Source organism: Fusarium oxysporum, chromosome II, assembly GCF_013085055.1.
Source record: "Fusarium oxysporum Fo47 chromosome II, complete sequence".
NCBI classification, from domain to species: domain Eukaryota; kingdom Fungi; phylum Ascomycota; class Sordariomycetes; order Hypocreales; family Nectriaceae; genus Fusarium; species Fusarium oxysporum.
Window position 1 is genome coordinate 222,450 of NC_072841.1, and position 14,843 is coordinate 237,292.

The 14,843-nt window shown below is 45.1% G+C and overlaps 4 protein-coding genes across 4 annotated transcripts; 1 reads left to right on the plus strand and 3 right to left on the minus strand.

Moving 5' to 3' along the window:
* Nucleotides 1-696: 696 nt before the first annotated feature.
* On the minus strand, nucleotides 697-7,012 carry FOBCDRAFT_125869 (uncharacterized protein; the record flags this gene model as incomplete). Its single annotated transcript, XM_059607802.1, has 11 exons — nucleotides 697-860; nucleotides 926-1,167; nucleotides 1,222-1,345; nucleotides 1,426-2,394; nucleotides 2,482-3,429; nucleotides 3,585-4,382; nucleotides 4,437-5,535; nucleotides 5,628-6,223; nucleotides 6,284-6,328; nucleotides 6,381-6,832; nucleotides 6,891-7,012. Coding segments are annotated over 11 exons (5,559 nt in total), but the record flags the coding sequence as incomplete, so codon positions are not given.
* A 2,398-nt stretch (nucleotides 7,013-9,410) lies between these two features.
* FOBCDRAFT_153798 (uncharacterized protein) lies at nucleotides 9,411-10,014 on the minus strand (the record flags this gene model as incomplete). The annotated part of the gene is made up of 2 exons (XM_059608362.1): nucleotides 9,411-9,566; nucleotides 9,622-10,014. The coding sequence occupies 2 exons, from the start codon at nucleotides 10,012-10,014 to the stop codon at nucleotides 9,411-9,413; spliced, it is 549 nt and encodes a 182-aa protein (XP_059464014.1).
* A 425-nt stretch (nucleotides 10,015-10,439) lies between these two features.
* On the minus strand, nucleotides 10,440-11,937 carry FOBCDRAFT_247519 (putative sugar transporter; the record flags this gene model as incomplete). The annotated part of the gene is made up of 7 exons (XM_059610805.1): nucleotides 10,440-10,458; nucleotides 10,752-10,826; nucleotides 10,917-11,074; nucleotides 11,104-11,381; nucleotides 11,437-11,554; nucleotides 11,654-11,769; nucleotides 11,823-11,937. The coding sequence occupies 7 exons, from the start codon at nucleotides 11,935-11,937 to the stop codon at nucleotides 10,440-10,442; spliced, it is 879 nt and encodes a 292-aa protein (XP_059464015.1).
* Nucleotides 11,938-13,949: 2,012 nt separating this feature from the next.
* FOBCDRAFT_314979 (uncharacterized protein) lies at nucleotides 13,950-14,550 on the plus strand. The gene is made up of 2 exons (XM_031172335.3): nucleotides 13,950-14,351; nucleotides 14,405-14,550. The coding sequence occupies exons 1-2, from the start codon at nucleotides 13,975-13,977 to the stop codon at nucleotides 14,490-14,492; spliced, it is 465 nt and encodes a 154-aa protein (XP_031049120.3). The 5' UTR covers nucleotides 13,950-13,974; the 3' UTR covers nucleotides 14,493-14,550.
* Nucleotides 14,551-14,843: the final 293 nt, after the last annotated feature.

Here is a 14,843-nt window from a genome sequence, read left to right on the forward strand (position 1 = left end):
TCAGGAAGAGCATTTATGATTATGGATGGTGGGCATACTTCATTGTCGAATGTATATGCATTGTTGAGTGATCGGACGCAATAGCCGGGTGACGAGAATGAGCGGGGAAAGATCCAGGGAATTTCACCTGATGGACAATTATGTACATAGGCAACGAGACCGTCTCAGCTACATCAGGTCCAGTGTTTTCCGTTATGTCGAATTTGGTTGATGCTGTAGTGTATTCATTCGCAGTGAATGAAAGTCGATATTCGGGTGTTGGTTAGCAAACTTCAAGCGTAAGGTGACAAATCATATAGCGCCACGTTAGAAGAGGGGAAACCAGAGGCTTGCCAAACTATGTAGTTCATTCAAGCACTCAAAGCGCCGCGAACGAATTATTAACCATTTCGCAGACTCGTTTTGGCAAACGTGAAGGTTTTCGGGGTTGCATTATAACTTGAACCTCCGATCTTTTAACAGACCAATCCCCAACGCGAAGGCGGCGAATACTCGTTCTTCGCTAGAACCTCAAAGTTTGTAATGAATGAAAATTTAAACTATTAAAATATTATAAAGCAAGAGTCCTAGCTAAGCATTACAGAGATTTACTATCTATAAGTAGTATTACACTAAAAGTAGAATAAATAGTATACTACCTTAACAAAATAATAACCCTGACTAGTAACAAACCGTCTCTTATCACACAGCAGAAATCTAGTCAAATTCCAAACTGCCTTGGTATTTAAAAGGGTGCAGTTGGAGATCACCGAAGTTGACAGTGAAATGAAGCCCCTTGCCCCTACGTCCAAGAACGAGCCCAACACAAGGATATAGTTTTCCATGGTTGAATCTTCTGTCTGGCAGTTTGAAAGCATTCCCTATCTTGCAGTTAGTTTAGTGGCCTAAAAGACATGGCACACTTCTCTGTTATGATAAGACTCACCCATCTTTAACGTCTTTCCGTTTCGCGTGCAGAAGCCTTTTCCTGTCTTGGTGTTCAAGCAAACTCCTACGACATCACCCGAAGCAAACGTTCCACTCTCTCCAAAGTCCGAGCTTGGGTTGGCTTGACTGCCCTCGATGTATAGCCCCCCATCGTCACCGTGATAGCCCCATGATCGATGTTCCCAGCCAGGAAACTCAGCCTCATCGTCGTGCGAGCCGCGAAATCCAATACCCACAATGCTATATAGACGATTAATTGGATGAACGCGACTGAAGAAGTGAGTTGTGGCTTACTGAGAAGGCGAATCATTATGGATTTTGATCTCGAAGTAGAAGGACTTGTCATCCGGAGAAACGCAATGCTTACTACGTATGCATACATATTTCTCGTCTTCTATTTCCTCGGTAACCCTGACATCTTTTAATAATTAGCGTCTAACCTAAAAGTTTGGAGAAATAAAGATATCTCACCGTGCGCCTGAGAGCAATTTATGTGACCATGAGCTCGGCAAGCAGTAATCTCGATACTGTTGGGGAGGTCGGTTGATACCAACGCTGTGGGCTTTGCTTTAACCTGTAAGGATTGCATATTGCGTACAAGGCTCGTAAACTTGTTGTTTCGGTCATATCGTCTAGCATAGTCCACCCAAGACCAATTGTCTTCGTCGTAGGTGTCATCGTTTACATGGTGCTCTCTCAACCTTTTCACCAAATCAACGTCGTCAAGGAGGATAGCAACATGATACGGCAGGCTCAAATCATTCCAAGGGCCCTTTTTGAGACGCTCTCCAAATAGAGTGAGTGAAGTCGGAAGGTGGGTGGTCGCTAAACCATCAGCAAGCCATAGCATGAACTTATGAACTAGGCTTTTGTCCTCAAAGCTTCCCAGTACATCTGAAACAATGTGATAAAACACACTAGACGAACGGTAAACAAAGACTTTAATGAATCTCATCCGTTCTTCGTCGGTGGTATGTTTGTCTTGTAGCAGTAATTTGGCAGTCTCTTGATAATCACCATCCAGAGCCATTTGTAGTGGTGTTTGACCATACTTATTCTTAAGGCCGAGGTTTATGTCTGGATGTCGAAGAATCTGTTTAACGCAAAGTTCGCTTTTTGCTTGTACAGCAAAGTGTAATGGAGTGTAGCCCTCGAATCGTACATAAGAGTCTCGATCTGGTAGCTCGACAGCCATATTCACGTCAATTTTGTTGTGGTCAACTAAGGTTTTGACGATCTCGCTGTGTCCGTTCCGGCAAGCCCATGAGATGGGCGGCAGGTGATGTTGTTCATCTTTGTCGTTGATTATATGGGGAAACTTTGAAATGATTTGAGGCACTACTGCAGAGGCGCCAGATTTACATGCTGTAACAAGTAAAGACTCATTGTGTTTGTCGAAAGGGTCTTTCTGGACTTGGTCTACTCCGAAGAGATATACCGCCACGGATTCATTTCTCGCAGAAATGGCTACGTGCAGTGCGGTTCGTCCATCCGGGTCCGTAGTTAATGGGCTCCAACCTTTTGCAATCAAACACTTGGCTATATCCACACCACCAGCGTAATGAAGCATAGTCCTGCCATGCTCATCATTTTCGTAGGCGCTTTTCAGACCCAACCAGTCCAGTAGTAGTTCTGCAACTTCAACCAAATCATTTTTCACCGCCATCATGAGTGGCGTCATGTTATGCGAGTCGCGGGCTAATGTATTAACAGTTGTCATCCCCTGATCACAAAGTTTCTCTTTGATGAGTGACTGTACCATGGATCTCCGACCAGCCAAAACTGCGTAATGGAGAGCTGTCCGCCCGTCATTGTCTCGCGCCTCAATGTCAAACTTTTGACGGAGCTTGTAAATGGTGCGTTCGTCTGAGATCTCGATAGCACTGTGAAGGAAGGTCTTCCCATTGCTATACAGGCGGTGTGGATCTTCCATCGCAAGTTCCAAGAACTTTTCAAAAAGATTTGTTCCTAGGGGCGCCTCATCTGGTTTACCGCTGCGATCTTTCCTCCGGTCAACGTAATAGTCAACAGGGGTTCTTCCGGTCTCATCAACCTGATCGAAACGAGCTCCCATTTCCAGAAGTTTGAGGGCGAAATCGTAATTCTCAAACTTTGCCGCGATGTGAAGTGGTTGGCGACCCCAGGAATCCGGCTTAGAAAGTAATGGCTTTACCCATGGCGTTATCAACTTAAGACAATCCAGATTTCCGCTTCTTGCTATCAGATGAAGATAGGTCATGCCGTCAAACCCGCTGGCACGCGCTACGTGCCGCTTGCCCTCGTCACTTAGCTCTTCAAACACTCTTTCGAGACTCTGGTGCATTCCCTCCCGGGCAGCAATGTGAATGGGGCTGCGGCCAAGATTGTCAACTAGCCTAGGCAGTCCCCAAACTCTCTTTTGCAAGGTCCAGAGAAAGAATGAAAGATGAAACATATCTTCAAGAAGACAGTAATAGTAGTAAGGGGTGCAACCGAAGATATCTCGTTCCTCCGAATCCTTTTCTAGAAGGAGAGCAATTTAGTTACCTTGCTATGGGAGTTTATACAAACAGAAGGACTAAATGACTCACCACCTTTTCTGATCGTTCTTCTAATAGAACGAATGAACTTTTAAACCATAAGCAAGATATCTACCAGTTATGTTTCTGTTGTGAGACTTACGTCCATAAATTCCGTAGTGCTACGGGCCTTGAGATGATTGGGAGTGAAGCCCACCACGTTCGTTGCAAATATTTCATCTAGTGGGTCATCCCCCTCAAAGATCTCAAGACATTGCGACATGCCTTCTAGTGTCTTAAATCTCTGGAGCATGCGACGAAGCATTTTTTGGCGTCGTTGAAGACGATAAAACGGCACAAGCTTTTCCATGATACCTGAGAATCTAGGCCCGATGAGACTCTGAACAAGGTTCTCGAGCTCTTCATCTAGCTCTGTCGACGGCTTTATTAGTTCATCATAGGGTTCAGTAGCAAGAAAAACGAAATCCATTGCCACCGTGAATATGGAAGCATTGAATCGGTCATCTTCCGCAACTTTGCCAACCTTGACTGTTTCCAAGAGCTTCTTGTAGCAGATTGCGACTTCGCCCCATCCCTGCCCTGGACCAACACGAGGCATGCACTTCAGTATCTCCTGACTAGGCAGTATTCTCTGAGAACTGAGGGCCGGGATCATACAGAGAAGTATGTCAGTCGAACTTCCCAGGCCGAAAGATTCCATCTTGCGAACAATAGTACTGAGCTTGCGGTGACTAAACTTAACCCGGAGCCAGGTTCGTCCAAAGCTGTATGAGTCGAACGTCTGAGACCCGTCGACGATGATTTCGTGTTGGTCCTTAGTGAGTATATTCTGGGGAAGTCGGCTGGCGATACTCCACATAAAGCTTGTAAATAGATGTTGAGCCAGGATCACCGAGAGGGGAGCTTTCGAAACAATAGCAAGCTCCCGCGCAATAGCTATACATGTTAGGAGATCTGTTTTGCTCTCGTCATGAGTAGGAATGAGCATACCGTTGTCTGATGTTCCACTAAACCCAATCACGAGATCCACGCTATTGTTCCTAGCTGGGTTCCAACGTTGCTCGTTGTAATCTTCAACATTCCCTTGCCCCCACGGGTCACATTGCTCAGCCACAAAACTATCAACCCACCAAGAGATATCTCGCTTGAGTGCCTCGTCTTCCAGGTTGTCTCCTACAATGCGACAAAAGCTGTACTTTGGGTCATCGCCAACCTTGGTGCGTCTCCACTCAGAAGGGGGTTGATCGGCGGAATTGACACTATCCACTGGTTCACTTGTCTGGGTTGTGTCATGAGACCTTTCCTTCTCAATTGTAGCCATCCACAAAGAAAGTGCGGCATCTATTTTTCCAAGATCCACTTTCCAATTCTTTTTGTTTCCCTCGGTACGAATCTCGATAGGAATTTGGATGAAGTCATGCTCCTCATATGTCTTGGTAGTGGTGGGTTTGGTAGCTTCAATCAACCACTTGAAAGATTTCATCGCTTGATCATTTTCGACGTCCTCCTCGTCTTCTGTGGACTTTAAGAAAAATGTGTTCATGAAGAGTTCGATGGACTGGGCGAGCGATAAGGCACTCTCTGAAGACCTAGACGCCCAGGTGCACAGGTCACCTAATCTTTCCCTCACTCTCACTAGTTGCTGACTGGATGGCGACGTGTCGTCCTTTAAGCCACTGTGCTCAGGTGATTCAAGCTTCATGAGCTTTTCCGGTGTTCGAAACAAGAAGGGTGTAGGTTGTCCAGGGTCTGGGGCACTGATCTTCCACTGGCAAGGTTCAGTGCGCGGCCGTTCTGTCTCCAGCAGCCCAACCTTTTCTTTGCTATACCAAAGGAAATTTCGGAACTTAGGGGAAAGGGCAATCTGCGTGGCAAGAAAGTCAAGTTCGTGTCCGGAGAGCGCAGGGAAGTTCACCGGGACTCGTCCTAAGCGTCTACGCACGCCGGCTCGTACGAGAGCCATGACAAAAATTCCCAGAAGTTGGGCAATGGAACATGGGAATGCAAGGCCACGCAGGCCCATGAATTGGGCTGTAAACCCAATGCCTGCGGATAGGGCAGCGGCAACGGTTAGCCACTCCCAAAAGCTCTAGAATCATGTTAGAAATGACACATTAAGTCGTCTTGAATACGAAAATGACGTACATCTTGCTCCTCTTCGACATTTGAAGTCTTAGAAACTGCAGTGCCCTGTGAGCTTTGTGGTTTCAGACCTGTCTGGGACTGGGGTCTCTTGAGAGGATTTCGCCTCGAAGTAATGACGCGTGGCTTTGCACCAGCTAAGATCACAAAACCACTGAAGCCTTGATCGTTGACGGTTTGGTTTTGCTGGACCCATACTAGTCGCGGCTGGCCCTTCTTCATGAGGGCATCACCCTTCGGGCTCTCGACACCTTTTGCCAACTCCCAGCAATGCTCAATGGTGCTGTGCTCGACGATAATTGAACAGAGTCCCGTGCCAATCGAGAGAAGAAACGATCCCGCAACATAGCAAGGAAACCCATAAATTTTGGACTCTAGTAAATCAGGGTACCTGGGGCTCAAATAATATGTCGTAACACCAGCAAAAGCAATGACACTGGTTTGTAGGAAAAGTGCAACAATGGCAGCCAAAATGATTTCCCCTCCTTTCGTGAACCAACCTTGATCTTCGTAATCGGATGTAAGATTCAGTTGCAAATTTGGTGGCCCTTGTGGCGGCTCGGCTGGCTGCGAGATAGCTTTGAGGTCGTTATTGTACCACTTTGCATCCGTACTAGCTTTGGGCTTTTGCTCCTCTGTATCTGACTGTGGTGTCTTCTCGCGACTCGTTATGCTGCCAAAGAATCTGAGGGTACGCTCGAAGTATTCCTGGAATAAGGCAGTGCTGCGGCTCTGGTATCCTATTCCCATAATGATTAGCAAAAATTGACATGAAAAGCATGGTTCACCTACTTCCAAACTTCATGAGTTCGACGTCTTTTGAGATAGCACTTCCAAGGGAATGGATTCCACATGAACTATCCTTTGGCTCAGAAACTGGCTCAGTATCTCTCGATGGAAAGTCGAACTTCTTGTAACTTCCCTCAAGGGTGTCGTAACGTTCCGGGAAAATGAGGAATTGTGTGATCTTGGGACGTCCCATCGCGCGGATAATCGAGCTACCATTAAAGAGCTCGCAGACTTCTTGAGATGTTGAAGACATCAGCTCAATCTCAGACAACGCCCGAGTTTCTCGCGCGCGTCCGATGAATGATCTCGCTACTTGGGGTCCGTGGACCCGGATGGCGCCCGTAATTGCAGTAAGAATGCCTAATGGCACCATGGCGAAGATGAGGTGGTCGTACCAAGTCAAGCTTTCGCTCATAAATTGTCTCGCAAATTGCTCGCCGAAAAGCGCAAGAACTCTTGAAGCACCACCGTTGTAAGTCGCGTACTCAGCGCAAAAAATCGCAGTTGACTTACGGTGCAATATCTGAGAGGAGATTGAAAGCGAATTCGGCATCATCTGCAGCGCTGACAGCTGTTGCCATGACGGCTAACAAGAGAAGCCGGAGGCTCATAGTCATTGTGATCGGATGGAACACTGGAGCTCAGGCTCGAAAAGAAACATGTAATTGTTAGATGCAACAGATACACGTTGGTAGGTAAGAAGAGATAGAGGTCCTGTGTGTTTTTTCATGGGATATAGCCTAACTTCAGGGCTGTCAATTGCTGGGCATATTGCCACATATTTTGACCAGGCTGCTCTGTGGGGTCATATCAGTTGAGAAGATTGACTGTCGTCGACCGGTGTGGAGCGATGGCCAGAAACATTTCTGAATTGAGACTGAAGAATCAATTGCCAATGTGATAGCAAGCAATATTAAGCAGCCACCAATAGTCCAGAACAAGGCTCCTACCATTTATGGTCACGAGTGGAGAATGCCAAGCGCGAGCCTGCTTTTCAGCTGGTCAGGGTCCCTTATCACAGTGAGACAGAGGTGGAAGATAGACCATTGATGAAGGGGAGAATATGGTGTTGGTGACGAACTGCAGCCACTGCAGGTTGACGTGGAGCCATGAATATCCAATGCCACTTTTGATTTGAGCGCCCAGCCAGTGTTGCAATTCTTTGACAGTCACGATTGGGCAGCATTGCGGATGAGCTTCTTTCCGCGAACAAGGCCGATCAGTTCCTTTTCCAAGACAGCCCTACCTTGCATTTGAATTTGCATATTCCAACAGCTATGTTGCGCAATCGACATCGTCCTCGAATCCATCTGTGCCCACCATCCCAGAATCCATGCATGTCGGCGTTGGCAGAACCTGATTTACGAACACAGGCAGAACACCTTCTCTAGGCACAGTAACCCTGGCGTTGTGAAATATTTTTGATGACGGAGGTGACATGAACTCCTAACCGCCTCCGAACGTTGTTATTGTAAAAGCACTTTCAGTGGCTCGCGAACACACCTTGTTCATGGTCTTCGATTGTGAGAACACTCAACACGTGAACTTAATTAGTAATTAAAAGTCCGTTTCGCTGATTCATGTCTATATAAAGCAGTTTGGACAGTTTTCCGTAATCACTTTGCAAATCCATTTGCAATCAGTACTACCCTATACAACTCTCAAGTGAATCCCATTTTGAATGCGGCATGGATTCATAACTCATGAGAACCACACTCATGATTGAGCCAATAAACGACTGTTGCTCTGCAGGGGTTGAGATAACAAAGCCAATTGGAGTTTTTTTTTTTTCGCACTACTGGTATCCACAGGCTGTGGAGAATTTATGATTTAAATGTACCCGTTGGCTCGAGCAGGGGGGGGGGGGGGACGGCAACTAAGCAAGCTTAGTTAGGCACAAAACCGTGAGACACATACAAAAGGGTAAGACAGATGGATTATACTAAATTTTAGGTGAAAAAGTCATACAAGAGGGGAAATTCTTCTTATTATAGCTATTATATAAGATCTAGCTTAGTTAGTAATTAGTATAAAGATTTTAAATATTTCCTATAAAAAGGACTATTTAAAGATATCTTTTTTTTTTAAAAAAAAGTATAGGGTTTTTATTTAATTAATTGTCTTAATTTATAATATTTTCCGTAAGAATTCTATTTTTTAAATTTTAAGGATTTACTAAGTAATATACTTTAAGTCTAAGCAGTAAGATGCCTTCATATGGTACACAGTTTATATATTACAAGTCACAGGAGGCCGGTTCGAATTACTAATCAAGTCAGTGGCAAAACTTGATACAATGTCGGCCGGCTTGCATGAGCTTATTACAACATGATCATTCCAATATCAATCTTCATATTGTTAAAAAACTGTTATCTGGAACATTCGACGTGACTTCGAGACTTCTAGCACTGTTATCTCGAAATTCAAGGACTACAGACAGTCACCGAACCGATTACCAAACCGTGGCTGGCTAAGCTTCTAAGATAGTAGTAGGTGAGCAAATCACAGTGGAATTCCCCATCGGAAAGCCAATTACAGGACCCCCGCACCTCAAGTCCTAGGTTTGTCTAGACCAGCCAAAATGATATAGAAAATGGAATTCTTATACTTGAAAGTCCAAGTAAGCTTGAAATGCGAAGAAAGTATGGTGGTTTTATGCTAAGTATGATAGATCTTTTTGATAGTCTCACATTCCCAATTCCTTCCGTCTTCCTGCGGAGATCAAGCCGGAACATGCCGGACAAAGATCATAAGTCTCAACTGCTCTGTATCGGAGATTTACTTGTCCAAACACATCCTAACTGAAGCCAATAACACTCCAGTATTGTAAGGTTCCTGCAAAGACACGAACCAGACTATTTGCCCTACTGATATCTCCCCGGGTGTGACGTTCAAGAGCAGACGCAGCGGATCAAGGTGGAGGCGATTGTTCGGTCACGAGCAGCAATTCTCCGAGATACGGTGGAAGGAAAAAGGGACAGCAACAGATAGGAGAGCAATTTAGTATGTAAAGTATGGGTTCATTGTGTTCACCTAAAATTTAAATGCATTCTCCTGCGAAACTATCCCCTTGCGAACCGCTACCGCCATAGTGCCTAAGGCATCCCCAATGACAACCAGGTTACTGACTTTCAGGCCGTGTAGCCCGCTGGAATCCTTTACAAAAGTAAGATAATAAGCCCTCGGAATCTAAGTCACGTTCAGTACTTGGCTGGCGTATCTGCACATCCTAAACGATACTCACACGTAGCTCCCAATTGATTCCCCTTTTATCCGAACAGTTCTTCTCTCCTGGCTTTACGAAGTTAGTGTATAGATTCGCATACACCATGCCATTATATCCGTCTTCCGTATCCTGGATAAAAGCAGAGAGAGGCTCTATTGAAAATTTGTCATAGAGCCGGGTTGTATGAATTAGCCTCTTCCAGGCCTCCTCTCCTCTGAGGGTCTGCCCGCTTTGGGTTTGGAACTCAAAATCCTGCGTGAACCACTTAGTATGCGGCCCCGACTGGGAGACCTTGGTCTCGCAGAAGTCAGTGTTGAAGTTGCTCAAGTATCGCAAACTAGGATGTTCCAGCGCCTTGTCATCCCACCCTTTAAAAGAACCAACGAAGCAAGGCTTAGTTCGGTAAGACATGGTAACAGGGAGGACTGAACCGAGTATTGATCCAGAGGGTAAAGCTTATTTAATCTTAATAATAGATTTTAAATAAAAAGTAGTCAGAGAAAATTAAAACTTTAAAGGGCTAGGGATAATAGTTCTTATATATACTATCCGAGAGGTTTATTATATATCTACTGTTAATATTTTCTTATTACTTGAAAGGTAAGACTGCCAGAAATAGTAAAATGGTTAACGTAATTAAACAATCATTTTCCCAAGCCACTTACTTAGCAGGTATAAAGGTGCACTTCTAGCCCTAAAGTTAAAGTCTCCTCTCGATCCCTATAGCAGCCACCGACGTGCCGATGATTCACGGGGGATAATGAAAAGATTGGATTTTCGCACGATCGAGAGGGTGCTATGATGACGGAACCTGATGTTAATTGGATGTAGGAGATTTACTCAGCCGCTGGCGGTCTAGATTTGAATTAGAAGTATAGTCTAAAACCTTGTTTAAAGACGTCCTACAAGAGGCTGCAAAACCTCGAAAGCCACTTACTCCTAAGGCTCTACGCCAGTTACTTTGAAATAGATAAATATTATAAGTAGAAGCAGGGTTAGAATAATAGTGGATATCTTAATAAGATTTTAGTTACAGGTTAAAATTATAATTGAAAGTTTAAAATAAATCTACTATAATAAAAGATAATATATAAATTAAATAAAATAATAATCTAGCATTCAATAGGAGAAGAGGTCGGTGGCCCCACCGATCAATCGCATACATGCCAGGGATTGTCGAGGTAACATATATAGCAGAGGTAATCATAGATATCACAAAGCCACTTGAGATTCCAGAATTTTGGAAGTATTTAATGCAATACGAAGTCTTAGTTAGTCATTGAATCTTCTCAGTTCGGAATGGCTCTACTTACGTAAAAATGAAGTTCACCCCACTAAGTTGCTGCAAAGCCTGAATAGCCATGCCCGTACACTGGCGTTTCAGCAGAGGCGGGCGGAAGCAGTCTAACCAGAACGCTTCTCCAAGACTCTTCTCATAATTATAGCTGGCCTGGATCTCGGCCAACTCAGCCTTCAAGGCAGGGTGATCGGATGGAAGACGGCGGGTTCGCCGAGAGAGCAAGCAGCCTTCTCTAGCTGATCTTTCTTAATAAGAAACCGAGGTAGTTTGGGAAGAACCAGCATTCCAAAGCACAAGACAAGCGACCAAGCGAACTGGACGGCAACCGGGATACGATAGGATCCCGTATTATTTCTCATACTCGTAGTATTATTGACGACCGCAGCCAGCAGAAGGCCGATCGTTATAGCCCACTGGTAGACCCCGATGATCACACCTCGGATCCATTTGGGAACAGTTTCGGACTGATAGAGGGGGACTGGATGAGACCAATTAGTCACCAGAGCTGAGGATTATAGGATAAGAAAGCATACTCATTGCCGAGGCCATGCCGACGCCGATGCCGACGCCGATATCGGCAAAGAATCTGCCGGCGATGAACATTGGGATAGCAGTAGCAATCGTTTGAAGAATAACACTAAGGTTAAACACCTAGCAGGCAATAATAAGACCAGGTCATCGGTCGAGATAATCGCTGAATAAGGCTGTGATTAGAGCTCCGAAGAAGGTGCCTGCAGAAAGGATCAAGACAATAGTTGATTCTTGGGAAGTAGTAATATAAGGGTTGCCATCGGAGTCCATGTAGCCAGTACTGAAGATTTTCTGCCAGTAGGGCATAGAGAGGATGCCTGAGATTGTTCCAGTATCTGGACAAGAAGTCAGCTTTGGGAGAGGTTGTACAATAAGCATAGGGCCACACCGTAACCAAATAGTACTCCTCCGAATGCAACAAAGAAGCCCATGGCAATGGCTGGCCATGTTTTGTCTGCTTCGCCCTCCGGTCGGGATAGAGAAGTCTTGCGGAAAAATTGCATAGTGGAGTAAGAAAGAGAATTTGATAAGAGTGACCTATCATCAGTCGACATCCGTGCGCAAAGCTCCAGACTAACCGGGGTAACAAGAACAAAATTGGAAGACGGAGAAACGCTGAGGGGAAAGGAAGGATCGGGGGGTTCAACACGGACGTCGGCCCCGCAACAGGGGGATGGACAGTAGTGACATGGTAGCCCCCGGAAACACTTCACGGAGCAATGTCACTGGGTGTAGTCAAAGAGGGGATTCTAGGGAGCAGTGAGGGAAACCCGACAGGCGAGTCTAAGCAATCTTGTCCTTCGCCACAGAGCCCTTACCCTTTCCGATGACTGATTGATTCACTCCTTGAAGTGCGCGTTGAGCGTATTGGATAACGTGCTGTGGATCTGGCTTGAGGTGTGGCAGGTTCTGTGTTCTATTATACTGGTTTTTGACTCCAAATGGTGTCGCAGCCTGCCATTCTCTTTTTATGCCTGCTGGTGAAGTCACCAAATCAAGGAAGACCGCAGCTTGTTGCGTGATCAACTTATCAAGCGTAAAGTATACGGCTCATCAACTGCACATCAGGAGTAAAATATTATATAAACTAGAGATCGAGGGACCTCGCATCTACGGCAAAGTCCATATTGACTATTTGGTATATTGCTATAATATTGACTTTGGAGATTCTGGCAATCCTTTTCCAATTTTGACTCAGTAGGAGTACCTAGGGCTAGTTTGCTCGCTATCTGAACCATTGTAGGAGCTTGCTTCTTAGATATCAGGCGATAACACAGTAGCAGATAAAGACCCTAATTAGAATGACCATCTGCATGCCTTTTCAGTTGCTAATGATCTCAAGTCATCAGGAACCATCGCCTCAACACCTACTGGAGAGACGTGAGAAGTCCGCGCGGCGGCCTTTGCCTTCACTATTACTAGTAAATTCCCAGCCAGTAGAATTGCAATCAGTACTAGGGCTCTTGCTAGTAAAACGCTCTAAGCAATAAACATACCTGTCACTAGAAACTCAGGTGCGAAGCCGATGCAGGTGACATACCCTATCACATCTAATGTAACAATCACGATCACTCACAAGGCAAAACCGTCAACCAGTACAACCCAGCCGGAGACTCGTGGCGATAGTAAGGAAAGTTCTGATGTTTCAATATGGAAGAAGTATTCAGCCTACCAAATGGACTTTAGGGTATTTAAAAATAGTCTTACAAATTGTTCATAAATGTTGCATAACCATTGAGACTGATTTTAACAAATGATCCACAAGCCGACCCATCCACGCACAAGAACAACGAGGACTTACTTAAATAGGATGAAAAGAAGGTGTCTCAGGAAGATAACGAAAATAAGTTAACGAGCGAAGCCAATGAATATTCTGCTAAAGAACATTGATGGGTATTGCCTATGGGTTCCGATGATGAGTTCGAGATGACATGCTAGAGTATGAATGTGGACATCAGTAGGGATTGAGAATTTGATTCAGGGCGTTTGTCACAGTCCTATGGCCGCCATAGTATGGCGCCAATAGCTGGAAGCTAAGGCGAATAACATCGTTGGACTGTACTCCACCAATGACAATGTTACTTACGGGACCATTTACATATACAATTAACTTTAAAAGGAAGTTAGGTTACGGCGGCCGCTTCGGGCCTTTTCCGCCGTGCCACTTGAGTGCCGATGCTTGGAAAGGAACATAACGGGTCAAAGCCCACTTTGGCCCGCCAAAATCCCCGCCGAAATACGAGGATATTTCGTTTACCATACTACATGCATTAGTGTTACCTGAGCCTTGTCTCTTTTTTCTGTATTTCTATATAACCAAAGGCTTTCATAAGCATCACAAGTCATTACACATCCACTTAGTCAGCTGTAATTTATCCACCTATTGAACACATGAGATATGATACTCTAAACACCTGGCCGAGGTTTAAACCATATAGTCCTTATATATAAACGCATCTTGAATGTGCTTTTTTAATTCTCAGGCTTCTCAGCAATCATTAGCACTCCCTGCATTCATCAATCTTCCATATCAAAACATCATGCATCTCCCCTCAGTCTTAACCCTAATCGCCGGCCTTCCAGCCGCCATGGCCGCCGCCATATCGAAACCCGAGCATGAACCCGAAGGAATTTTCAAAAGAGGCGACTATTGCTATAACACGGGCAGCAATAACGGCGGCTGGCGATCCATTCCTTCGCAGGACATCCAAGGACTGATTGATCAACTTTACAAGATTGGCGGTAACACATTCCTTCTCCATTTCCAAACTAGCGGCCAGCAATGGCAGTTTGAATATAGATGGGGCCAGGCCAAGATCTGTGTAGCGAATGAGTACTGGGCCGCCCAGAATACTCACCTCAAGATGAGCGAGGCAGCTTGGGTTGTCAGCTATATTCGTGACAAGTGCAGCTCACAGTAAGTTCAATATGGCCCCCATTTGATAACGACTAGATCTGACATTTAAATAGCATCGGCGACGCAATCTGTCACGGCGACACTGGTCTGAATCTCCAAGCTATGCTTCGCCATGTTAATGACCCTTGCGAGCATGCATAAAAAGTTCATTGGCGCCGAATAGCGATACATCTTGTTCACAAACACATAGCTATTTCACAAATACATATATACTATTGCAGTCTATCTATCTCCGCTTCGCAGAGGACGAAGAACTTGATGGGTTCTTGCTTAATCTTCCATCGGCTTTAAAGTTTCTAGTTGTGACAAAACGGTTACCACCTCGACAGGCATGCCCCATTGGCCAGTAAGCCCATGCATTATAGTCTGCATCTTTCTCATCTCAAATGGCAGATTTCGGGCTGGTCCTGTACCGTAGCTTGTCTTTTGGAAAAAGACCCAGGCCTTTATGACGTTGAATCTCAAAGAGACATCTTGCCCTAAGCTCCCGGT

Bases quoted from the DNA above. Each gene is read 5' to 3' on its own strand.
- FOBCDRAFT_314979 (XM_031172335.3), top strand. From the start codon at position 13,975: ATGCATCTCCCCTCAGTCTTAACCCTAATCGCCGGCCTTCCAGCCGCC. The intron at 14,352-14,404 runs GTAAGTTCAATA...ACATTTAAATAG, and splicing joins CGTGACAAGTGCAGCTCACA to CATCGGCGACGCAATCTGTC.